At 39.3% G+C, this 11403-nt stretch overlaps 1 protein-coding gene across 3 annotated transcripts in view; it reads left to right on the top strand.

Moving 5' to 3' along the window:
* Nucleotides 1-11403, top strand: part of LOC113654124 (myc box-dependent-interacting protein 1) — a 12992-nt gene continuing 1589 nt past the window's right edge. The window contains exons 1-19 of one of the 3 annotated variants that reach the window (XM_027164074.2): nucleotides 1-290; nucleotides 1695-1775; nucleotides 1904-1958; nucleotides 2059-2153; nucleotides 2767-2862; nucleotides 2972-3082; nucleotides 3194-3286; nucleotides 4048-4133; nucleotides 7417-7492; nucleotides 7578-7633; nucleotides 8335-8404; nucleotides 9093-9215; nucleotides 9319-9408; nucleotides 9533-9550; nucleotides 9929-10126; nucleotides 10424-10462; nucleotides 10557-10610; nucleotides 10715-10816; nucleotides 11074-11403. The exon at nucleotides 11074-11403 is cut by the window's right edge and continues 1589 nt beyond it. In XM_027164074.2, coding sequence (XP_027019875.1) covers nucleotides 204-290; nucleotides 1695-1775; nucleotides 1904-1958; nucleotides 2059-2153; nucleotides 2767-2862; nucleotides 2972-3082; nucleotides 3194-3286; nucleotides 4048-4133; nucleotides 7417-7492; nucleotides 7578-7633; nucleotides 8335-8404; nucleotides 9093-9215; nucleotides 9319-9408; nucleotides 9533-9550; nucleotides 9929-10126; nucleotides 10424-10462; nucleotides 10557-10610; nucleotides 10715-10816; nucleotides 11074-11175 — 1632 coding nt within the window. In that variant the 5' untranslated portion in view covers nucleotides 1-203 and the 3' untranslated portion in view covers nucleotides 11176-11403. The remainder of the gene's footprint in view (nucleotides 291-1694; nucleotides 1776-1903; nucleotides 1959-2058; nucleotides 2154-2766; nucleotides 2863-2971; nucleotides 3083-3193; nucleotides 3287-4047; nucleotides 4134-7416; nucleotides 7493-7577; nucleotides 7634-8334; nucleotides 8405-9092; nucleotides 9216-9318; nucleotides 9409-9532; nucleotides 9551-9928; nucleotides 10127-10423; nucleotides 10463-10556; nucleotides 10611-10714; nucleotides 10817-11073) is intronic. The other 2 variants (XM_047815464.1, XM_027164075.2) reach the window with 2 other exon arrangements.

Genomic DNA, 11403 nt, shown 5'->3' with positions numbered 1-11403 from the left:
CGTTCCTCATAGGTCGATCTGGGTAACGCGCATTTTGCGTGCGCGTGCAGGTTTCCCTATAATAAACAGTCATTATCAATATTATTATTAACGCAAACGAAAGGTCAATCGCGAATATTCTTGTAGACAAGTGTGCTGTTTCTCAATACGATAGGCATTTGAACTTTCTAGACTACCGTTTAAAGAGATATAAAAGAGACAAAATGGCTGAGATGGCGATGGGCAAAGGGGTTTCTGCAGGAAAAATAGCCAGTAACGTGCAGAAAAAATTAACCAGGGCTCAAGAAAAGGTAAGAAACCTATTATCTATTTAGTGATAAACGCGTTTATCACTAAATTACAGGATGAATTCTTCATCTGTCTTTGTGTACACGATAAAGGTTGAATGATCGATCCTGGATATTTGGCTGCAGTCTCCTGATTATCCTGTTATATGGTGACTGAATTGCGTTTATCTCATTATTAATGTCGGTCTATTTGAAGGCTGTGCATTACGATCAGGAAAAAGTCTGTTTACTAAATTAGTGGAGGATAAAATAGAGGGAGCTCTGTGTACCGATGACGCAGGCCTTACTATGGCACATAAGATCCCATGGAGTCGAGGCTTTCCCTTTAACTGATACTGCAGTGAGCTGTGTTTAGCATCCTGCATGCCAGCTGCCTCTCAGTTTGGGTATTCTGTATTTTTTCCCCCAGATCAGCGGAAATGTGCAGTGTGGCAATATGTTGAAATGACAATCTGCTTTCATTTGGACACTGCAGATTTTGGCATCATTCGCAGGGGTTCTGTAAAGGAGACATGCAGGGGTGATTCCCTGAGTAGGCAAGTGAGCTATTAGGACCCTATGAAACTAAAAGGTTTCAATGCGTTATCCTGTCAAAGATCCAAATTGTACTGACAGCCATGGTCATACCTCAACAGTGTATTTACAGTGTATAAACATGGATACATGTCCTGCACTTGTCCTCACAATCTAACAAGCGAGCAGTGGCATAGTGGTGCAGCTAGTGGTGTTGCTGTTTCACAGCACTGGGCCCTTGAGCAAGACCCTTAACCATAATTGCATTAGTGGTAGTTGTTTCATGGCTGAACCTGGACACTGACCCCAGCTTCCCAATAATTTGGGATACATGAAAAGAGGATTTCACTGTAATGTATACGCAATAAGAAATGTGTCATTTTCTTGCTTATCAAGTCCCAAAAAACATTCTTGACAATGAACTGACTTTCTTATTCTGCCCCGTGTGTAAGTATGGTGCCCTGTGATAGACTGGCATCCCATCTAGTATGTATTCCTGCCTCACAGCCAGTGACCTTGGGATAGAATCCAGATCCATTGTAATGAAACAGTTACTAAAGATGAATGAATAAAGGAATTCTAGTCTCTCACATAAACAGTGGCACAAGGACTGATGTTTGGATTTTTTATTATTTTATTTTTTTTCTTCATTTTATATATTTATTTTTTTAATTTTACAAAATGCAATATCCTTAAGAGTATGATTAGTAATATTTGTTCTGTCCAAAACTTTGACCACATATTGTCACTTAAATTAAGATAATGTAGACTATAGATACAGTATATTAGTGTTGGGCTTCCTCTACTCAATCATGGATTATAATTATTTTTTATTTGTTTGCTCCTCTCATATTGAGTGTTGCCTGTAAGCAATAAAGCATTGTTATTTTTCAGGTTCTGCAGAAACTTGGCAAGGCAGATGAGACCAAAGACCTTGCATTTGAAGAAGGAGTGATTAACTTTAACAAACAGCTAGTGAGGACTCACTACACAATCTAATTTATTTTCACCTTGAAATGTGTTTTTTTCAGCATTGTATTTTGTTCCCCTTTTTTTGTCTCTATTTGCTATTACATTCATGTCTACTTGATTTCCTCTTGTAGGCTGAGGGCAGCAAACTGCAGAAAGATCTGCGAGCCTATTTGGGTGCTGTGAAAGGTACTTTCATTACTTTAAGGTCTCCTGTTTGTATTGTAGGTTATTATTCTTCATGTCAGTGTTTCCCATTGCCATTGATTTTCTCTTTGTTATTCAACAGCGATGCACGAGTCCTCCAAACGACTGCACGAGTGCCTAGTTGATATGTATGAACCAGAGTGGGATGGAAAAGATGAAATGGATTCTGTTGTAGAGGTTACTGCTTTCTCTACATTTGTCATTATTGTTTCTGTGAATGAGTGTGAGGAAGACTCTGTTGTCCAACATCATTTGTCTGTCTGTTATTTTTAATAATACGGAATTTATGCTGTTTTTATTCATTTAAGGTCTAGTTTGTTTGGTTGTGTGGTGTTGTTTTTTTTTGCTTATGATAGGAATGCACCAGAAAAATACATTGGTTGCTATATTGCTGCTTTGTGCTTTATTGTTTAGAATCCTGATGGATATTTGATATCTTGATTCCATCAACAGAAATTTAAAGTTTTTAGGCTTCATATCTTCTTGATTCTGTATTACATTTAAACAATTCAGTAGGCTGCCATGAGGCTTTAGTAAAATCAACAGCAATCAATACATACCATCTGTCTGGAGGAGAAACCTCATCTCCACAAATAGAGCTCCAGAGATTGTATGTTACATTTGTTTTTTAATCTTTTTCTTTTTAAATATACATTTACCTTACTTGAGCTTTGGGGTACTTTGCTACTGAACCTATGTGGACTTAGTGGTTTGAGTATAAATTACAGCTGTGTTATTTAAACAAAAATAAGTAACCTGTAGCACATTTTCACTGCTTGGTTTATTGCAGGATTCAGACCTCCTGTGGACAGATTTTCACCAAAAACTAGTGGATCATGCTTTAATCTCCATGGACACTTACTTGGGCCAATTTCCTGATATTAAGGTAGTGAAACTAATGCTGTAACTAATATCAGGCATTCAGAATGTTTGCTTTGGTCTTCTTGCATACATACATCGCTGAAAGAGCTTGTGTAATATAACTCCTTTTTAAGGCCCGAATAGCGAAGCGTGACAGAAAGCTGGTGGACTATGACAGTGCCCGTCACACATATGCTGCAGTTAACAAGGGCAAGAAGAAGGAAGGAGGGATTAAAATTTCTAAGGTAAATGTGGATAGATCTACTTTTTGACAGGTGTCTTGAACAAATACACTGCGTGGATGTTGCAAGAATCAGTTCTCATTTTTTCTTTTCTTTTTGTCTTGTTTTAATAAGCCTGCGACTTTGTTGGAGAGGGCCACTCCGGGATGGGCACAAGGAATTCTATCTGCTCATAATATCGCTCAGACCAACCTGACCAGGAGTCAGGTAATTACACAGATTAATTACACTTATTAGTTGATCAGTTGCTGTAGTTATAGTAATGGCTGTAATGTACTTAGAAAGGCTTTTGCAACTGATTCATCCAATCAGGGATCTATCAGGTTCCCTACACGTCTTTGTAAACATGGTCATAATTATAGAAAGCCATGGAAAATAGACAATGTTCTGCAGAAATGACTGAGCTCTTATAAAAGTGTTACTTTGGACTAGTAAGCCATCACACATTTAAAGAGCTGATCAATCAGGCAGTGATGACCTATGCCCTCTGAGTGTCCATTTATTCATCTGCATGTTGTAATTTTGTTTATGCTCAAGCATCACACGTGGAGTGATGAGCATTACATTAATGCATGCAATCGAGTAAGGCTACCTGAAAATACATTCTTCTTTAATGTATTTGCAGTTGGAGATGTAAGTCACTGAGACACCATCTAATAATTTGTGTTTGCGTCACTCTTTTCCTCAATACGGTACTTTGTTCAGGTGTAACTGAGTCAAAGTCAAAATAAGTAGCATACTAGTATATAAAACATGTATTAATGTTATTGCATAATAAAGCACTGCATTTATATGATACATTACATTCTATATCATTGGTATGATATAGAATGTATATGATATCACTTTCTATACAAGTACATTACATTCTATATCATTGGTATAGCTAAATGATTGTTTAATGATGATGATCTTTTTCTTCATATTTATTTGAATTAATTATTTTAACCCATGTATCTGTGGTACAGGCAGAAGAAGAGTTAGAGAGGGCACAGAAGGTATTTGAGGATATCAACATTGATCTTCAGGAGGAGCTGCCATCGCTTTGGAACAGGTAAGTGTTTAAATTCACTGTCTCCCTCTGTCTAATGTGTTTTTTCATTTTCTTTTTCTTTTTGTTTACTTCAGTATATAATGTTGTTATTATATGTAAGAAGTAAGGATTACAATACAACAGACATGCTTTTATCAACAATATGATGGTGTAAATTTACAGTTACCATTGATTTTTAGCAATAACATCATGTCCCAGAAGGTTTCATTCCTCTTAGAATAGGGAAGATCTGACCCAAGTGGTTAAGGCTCCGGGTTGTTGATTGGAAGATTAGGGTTTAAGCTCCAACACTGCCAAAGTGCCCTTAACCCTCACTGCCCCATGGGTGCTGTATCATGGCTGATCCTGTGCTTTGATCCTATATATACTGTGTGGTGATAATCATAACCCTGATAAATTGGTGTGCATTTGAAACCTTTAAATCAATACAAGAGATTTATTTAAAGATTTTTCTGCATTGTCCTCAAGAAGATAAATGAGAACTTATCAAATCAAATTTATTTGTCACATACACATACATACAGAGTATGACATGCAGTGAAACGCTTCAACGGAATGTAATTAAGGATAACAATATAACCAAAAGGAGGTAGATAAATAAGAAGTATAAACTAAACTATATAAAAATATATGAAAAATATACATGAAAATATATGTATATACATAGATGTGTATGGTGGATATTGGCAGTACAAATTAAAATCATTTTGTAATTGTTCTTAAAGTGTCCATGTGCAGTATTGTGTGTATAAAGTGGCACTGTGCTGTACAAGTCCAACGTTAAAGTGACAGTCTAGAGTTAGTCATAGTGCAAAAAAAGTGAAGATGGAGGGAAAGGTCCAGTACTAGATTCTGGGTGTTTCCTGGTTTAAGTTCAGAATGTCCTTTGGGAAGAAGCTTCTCCTCATTCTCTCTGAGTGGAATCATTTCCCTGAACGCAACAAAGAATAGAGTCGATTGTTGGGATGGCTGAGGTCCTTTACAATCTTCCTGGCCCTGGTTCGGCACCGTGTGTTGTAGATGTCCTGCAGGTCAGGGAGCTTGGTGTGGATGGTATGTTAAGCTGATCGCACTACCTTCTGGAGGGCTCATCTGTTCTGCATGGTGCTGTTCCCGAACCAAGAAGTGATGCTACCCGTCAGGACGCTCTCAATGGTGCAGGTGTAGAAAGTCTTTAGCACCTGAAAGGGTAGTTTGAAGTCCCGTGAGCATCTCAGATGGTACAGATGCTGCCAGGCCTTCTTCACCAGGGTGTTGATGTGACAGGACCAAGACAGGTCCTGTGTGATGTGAACACCTAGGTACCGGAAACTGTCCACTTTCTCCACTGGGGTCCCGTTGATGTTTAGCGGTTGGTATGACCGCTCCTGCTTTGGGCTGGAGTCCACAATCAACTCCTTATTCTTGCTGGCACCATCTCTCCAGGTTTTTAGTCTCCTGTAGGTAGGCCGTCTTGTCGTTGTCGGAGATCAGGCCCACCACAACGGTGTTGTCAGCAAACCTGATGATGGTGGTGGAGTTGAAAGTAGCCACATAGTCATATGTATACAGTGAGTACAGCAGGGGGCTCAAAACACAACCCTGGGGTGCTCCAGTGCTGAGGGTAAGGGTGGATGAGGTGTGTTTGCCCACCCGTACGGCTTGTGGTCTGTCTGTCAGGAAGTTGGAGATCCATTGACACAGTGGCAGGCTGAGTCCCAGGACCTACAGTTTAGAGGAGAGCGTGGAGGAAATTATGGTGTTGAATGCTGAACTGTAGTCCACAAACAGCATTTTTGCATAATTTTTGCTGTCCAGAAACAGCATTTTTGCAGTCAGGTCGCTCATCGTAGTGTAAAGAAGATGAGCAATGGTGTCCTCAGTAGAGCGGTTCTGGTGGTACGCAAACTGTAGTGGATTCAGTGTGTCTGGTAGTGATGTAGTGATGGAGTCTCTGACCAGTCTTTCAAAGCACTTCATCACTACTGAGGTAAGGGTTATAGGCCGGTAATCGTTGAGGCAGGCGGGCTGGGGTTTCTTCGGGACAGGAACAATGGTGGACTGTTTGAAGCATGAGGGGACAACAGACTGTTCCAGTGAGAGGTGAACACCGGTTCTAGCTGGTCAGCGGAGGCTTTCAGAACCCGACAAATTTATGCAAATTGACTCACTGATCCAAAGCTTGTCTCTGCTGTGAGGCATTTTGTTAGCCAGTGTGAGTGCAAATATCTCATCCATTATGCTGGAATTATTCTGATCATCTGAGAATAAAATAAATAGACTATGCAAACTAAATTTTGTTATTATTGCCCTATTAAAATTAGCTTCTTATTACAACTTGACATCCGGGTTGGCTGTTTGTTTGGCCAGCTGAGTCGATGTTTGTTATTCCAACCTCTGAACACTGATGGTATAATAGCTTGAAGCATTAATCTCACCATTGTGCCAACATCCTTTTCACCAGCTGCCATTCCAATGTAAATGCAGCTAGCTGTCACTGTGTTTTAGCTGTTTGTTGAGGGGGTGGCTGTATCTGAGTACCTCTGAACAAAACTTCAAGTTAATTTAAAACCTAAATAGAGCACATGTAAAATTTAAATATCTTTCCTGAATTCATTTAGATTTCAAGTTATTTATCTAATGTGTTCGATTATTCTAAAACCTTTTTTCCTGTGAATTTGTGGATCATTTAAGATGAGGCTTTGGCCCTCACACCATATCTGCTTTTTGAGCTCCCTTTTTCAGATTTAATTCCCCTCCACTCTTCTTGGAAGGCTGAAAGCTAGATTTTGGAGCTTGGCTGTTTGTCATCATTCGAGTATTAAGAGCATTAGTGAGGTCGGGCACTGCAATGTTATGCAAGAAGGCCTGGAGCATTCCAGTTCATCCCAGAGGTGTTCAGTGGGATTGAGGTCATGTCACTCAAGTTCCTTGACATCAAACTTGATAGATCATATCAAGTAAGGGGATTGTTATACTGTACTGTGTCATGCACACGTTTGAGCCCCTTTGTTCCAGTAAAAGGAAACTGTAATGCTGCAGAATACAAAGGAATCCTATACAATTGTTTGTTTCCAATTTTGTGGTAATAGTTTGAGGAAGAAGCACATATAGGTGTGAATGCCAGGCATCAACAATTTATTGGCCTTATAGTGCATATTGCGAATTTCCAGTGTTGCGATATTTTTCTTGAGAAGCATGTTTTATAATTATATCTTACTGCATATTTAATGCTGAAGTGTTTCAGTGTTGTTGCTGTAAAGTTGGCCTGATCTGAGGTGGGTTTTTTTTTACTTTTCTTTAGTCGTGTTGGCTTCTATGTAAACACCTTCCAGAGCGTGTCTGGTCTTGAGGAAAAGTTTCACAGAGAAATTGGAAAGGTAACATCTATTGCCAAACGAAGGTACAATGCATAGAAGTAGCTTATTGTTTTGTGTGAACTTATGTTGAATTTATTTCTCACAGCTGAGCCAAAATATGTATGATGGACTGGTGAAACTGGAGAATCAGGAATTGTCCAGGTCAGTCGCATATTTATTACTTGATTATTACAGATAGATTATTGTCCAAATTAACTAGACATATTTACAGCCCCTTTAGTGTCAGAGCGATAGCAGCTCAGTGTCATAATCTGCTATTGTGACTGCTCTGTAAAGAAACCTGAGAACTAATAAGTGAACAAATCAATGAACACCACCACCACTCTCACAGACAAACAGGTAGCCGAGTGGAGAAGACCTCAACAATCAAAAGGAGGTAACAGTGGCAGTCCAGCAGTGTGTGTATGTGTGTACAGTATATGTGTGTATGTGTGTGGGTCTGTGTGTGTGTTCCAAGATGTGTGACTGTGTGTCTGTGTGTTATGTACCTTTGTACAGTATGTGTGTATTTTTATTTTTTTGCGTGTGCTGCTTTTTGCTGGCCACCTGTGTGATATAAAAACCTGTTAGTCTCTGTATCCTCAAAGTGTATGTTTGAAGAGATGTGTTTTCCTCTGTCAGTCCGCTCCGAGCATGTGAGGAATGGTTTTTATGAAAGAAACTAGTGAATATCAGGCTCTTTGCATGAATAATATATAGTTTGACATCCAGATTAAGGATTAAGGGTAAGGCTTGCAGTGCAGAGCTGTAAGGTTGGACTGGCCTGTTACAAGCATGAGTGTATGACATACTACATGCTCAGTGGTGTCCTGTAGTTAAATTTAATGTGAAATTTCTTCCAGTGATGGAAATGAAGATACCAATCACACCCTGAGTCCAGCAGCACCAGCTATCCCCAAGTCTCCATCTAAGGTACAGTACAGTTAAGGTACAAGTCTCCATCTAAGGTACAGTACAGTACTGTTTTTTAAGGCTTGTTGAAGTCACAAGGTTGGAGATTTTTTTACCCAAGGCTTTTGTTCAAATTAAATTGGAATCGACTGCAAATATTGCAGCTTTTCAATATTTTATATTTGTTACCACAAACAGTTTTAGCTGACCTTGATAACATCAACAAAAATCTAAAAAGAATTTCCTGGTTATTTGTAATCACACTATCCATTCTCACCCAGATGAGGATAAATTTACCCTTTCAGTCTGGTTCCCTATGTAGGTTTCTTCCTCATGTCATCTCAGGGAGTTTTTCCTTGCCACTGTTGCCACTAGATTGCTCATTAGGGATAAATTGCCAGATTTTAAGTTTATAATTTATTATTTCTGTAAAGTGTGACAATGTCCATTGTTAAAAGAGCTTTACAAATAAAACTGAATTGAATTAAAATACATAGTATAGCTTCTTGTGTGCATGTTCAGTCATGAACCATGTACATTATATTACAGTATGTATAGTTATGAGCCCTGTACAGTATATTACAATATCTACGGGCATGAGCCCTGAAAAGTTTATTAGCACCTTTGTGGTTAATTGCTTTGTAAGAAGACAACACGTATGTTTCTAATGTCCTGCTAAAGTTTGTGTGTTTTGTTTGTGTGTAACCAGCTGAAACCTGCTGTTCCTCCACCACCTAAAGTCACTCCATCCAAAGATCTGAAGCAGGATAACATTATTAATCTGTTTGATGATGCTTCTGCTGTTGGCATTAGTGTTACGTCTCCGACACAAGTCAGTATTACATTTTATACCCACACTGTTACGTACTTTCTAGAATCTCCCAGTACATTTAAAAGCATGAAGAGGTAATGAGGGTTTTTTCCTTATCTGATAGTATGACGCACCAGTTTCTAGTAATCTTTTAGACATGGACTTGGACTCACTGCAGGCAGCTACCACACCTGTAGCCTCTGCTTCAGCACAGGTCAGTCTCACTGTGTGATTACAATACAAATTAATAACAACAACAAAATTAACATTTCATGAAAACAATTCAGCATATTTTTTTTTTTTTTTTTTTTGCTTTTCTTATTTTTCCCCCTCTGAAGAACTGGGATTCATGGGAGGTGAGTGCATTTTTAAGTTCAGTCTTCTTTAACCATCTTCGAGGGTTGTCTTCCTTTTTCTTTTAAATTAACGTACACTTATGCATTACTATATATTAAATACTATATACATGTAAATGTCTCTATTGTTCTGTTTGTCTGTCTTCAGTATCTATTCTTCAAGTCTCTTCAATATTTCTCCCCAAAAGAGCACTATACTGTCGACCGAGACCAATTCTTTCTTTGTAAATCTGCAGTTGTAGCAATGATCACATCTTTCACACTTCTTCTTCACTGTTCCATGTGAATGATCCCTGGCCATGGTTCCACCTGGCTGCCATATGCCCCCATCCACTGCCCTCTTCCACCTTCCCTCACCCTTGTCCCACCCACCTGCAGCAAACTGAAAGCCATACTGAAGCTGCTCAGTCATGGGATGATGATGGTAGTCAGCCTGTGCTTACTGCCCCGCCTGTTTATACTCCCTGGGATGATGAAGGCAGCCAACCAGTACATGATCCAGCTACAGAGCCCACTTGGGATGATGATGGGTCCCAGCCGGTGAAGGCTGAGGGTTGGCAGAGTGATGGGGCTCAGGTATTATTCTAGATGAGGATGTGCCCATGCCTTCACTGGCTGATGAAAAGCCAGACTGAAGGCATGCTGCTACGGGCACCACCAGTTAGGCATGATGTCACTTGGCATGGCAATTGGGGGCATGGTGGTACTAGCAGTAGCAGTTGTAGTGAAAAGGTTGTACTAGGTGGTATACTGTATGTTTGAGTACAGAGATTTACCTTGCCATTGTCTTTTCTGTCTGTTTGTCATCCTCTTTTATCTGTCTCTCCTCTCTGTCCATGTCTTGTCTTTTCTTTTGCTCTCTGTTGTTCGTAGGCACCGGAAACTACAGTTAACACAGAACAGCCCGCATCGGTGAGTGTCCTCAAAAGCCATATTTGATTAAATGAAACTGTGATTTTTTTTTTTTTTATTAAAAATTGTATCTTCATTTGTTGTGTATTTCTAGACAGCAGTAACGACTACAGAGAGCACAGAAATGCCACAAAACTTCCTGTTCAAAGTAAGTCTAAATTTCAGAACTTGCATGCTTGCAATCCTATATAGATTTGGATCCCCAGACTGTTTGATTAAAAAAAAAAAATCAATTCTATTTATTCACTGCAGGTACAAGCGATGCATGATTATGCTGCCAATGACTCAGATGAGCTGGAGATGAAAGCAGGAGATGTGGTGCTTGTGGTGATGTATGATAACCCAGATGAACAGGTCAGCACTCCTGCTTTATCTCCATTTTATGTATAATGGATGCCTGTAATGCTGTGTATGTTTTTACTGAATGTGCTTTTTGAATAATTACATCATTCTACAGTTAAATGTGCCATGTGTCTATCACATTACATCTGAATATTTTTAAAAGCAAATGATTTGTGTCCGTTTGTGTGTGTGTCGATTTGTGTGTATGCGTGTATATTTGTTTGTCTGTATGTATGTGTCTTGGTGTTCACGTGTGTGTATTGCTGCAGGATGACGGTTGGTTGATGGGGATAAAAGAGGTTGACTGGATTCAGATGAAGGATCAGGGCAAAACAGGAGTGTTTCCTGAGAACTTCACACGGAAAATTTGAAAGCCAGGATATGACTTTTTGCCATTTGCTCTTCTTTTCCTGATTTCTTTTTTTCATCTTCACCTTCTCTGGCTGCTCTTGGAGAAGAGAGGTATGCGAATTATTACTGCGGCAACACAGGCAGCCCACATCATCACACGGGACTCATGTATATAGTATTCTGTTTCTGATACACAGGGGTTATTAGACTTTGTCAGTATATTGAGTATTTGGTCTGTATTTAATTCA

This window comes from Tachysurus fulvidraco, chromosome 6 (assembly GCF_022655615.1).
Source record: "Tachysurus fulvidraco isolate hzauxx_2018 chromosome 6, HZAU_PFXX_2.0, whole genome shotgun sequence".
NCBI classification, from domain to species: Eukaryota; Metazoa; Chordata; class Actinopteri; order Siluriformes; family Bagridae; genus Tachysurus; species Tachysurus fulvidraco.
Note: the sequence above shows the minus strand (reverse complement) of the source record. Positions and strands in the feature narration are given on the sequence as shown.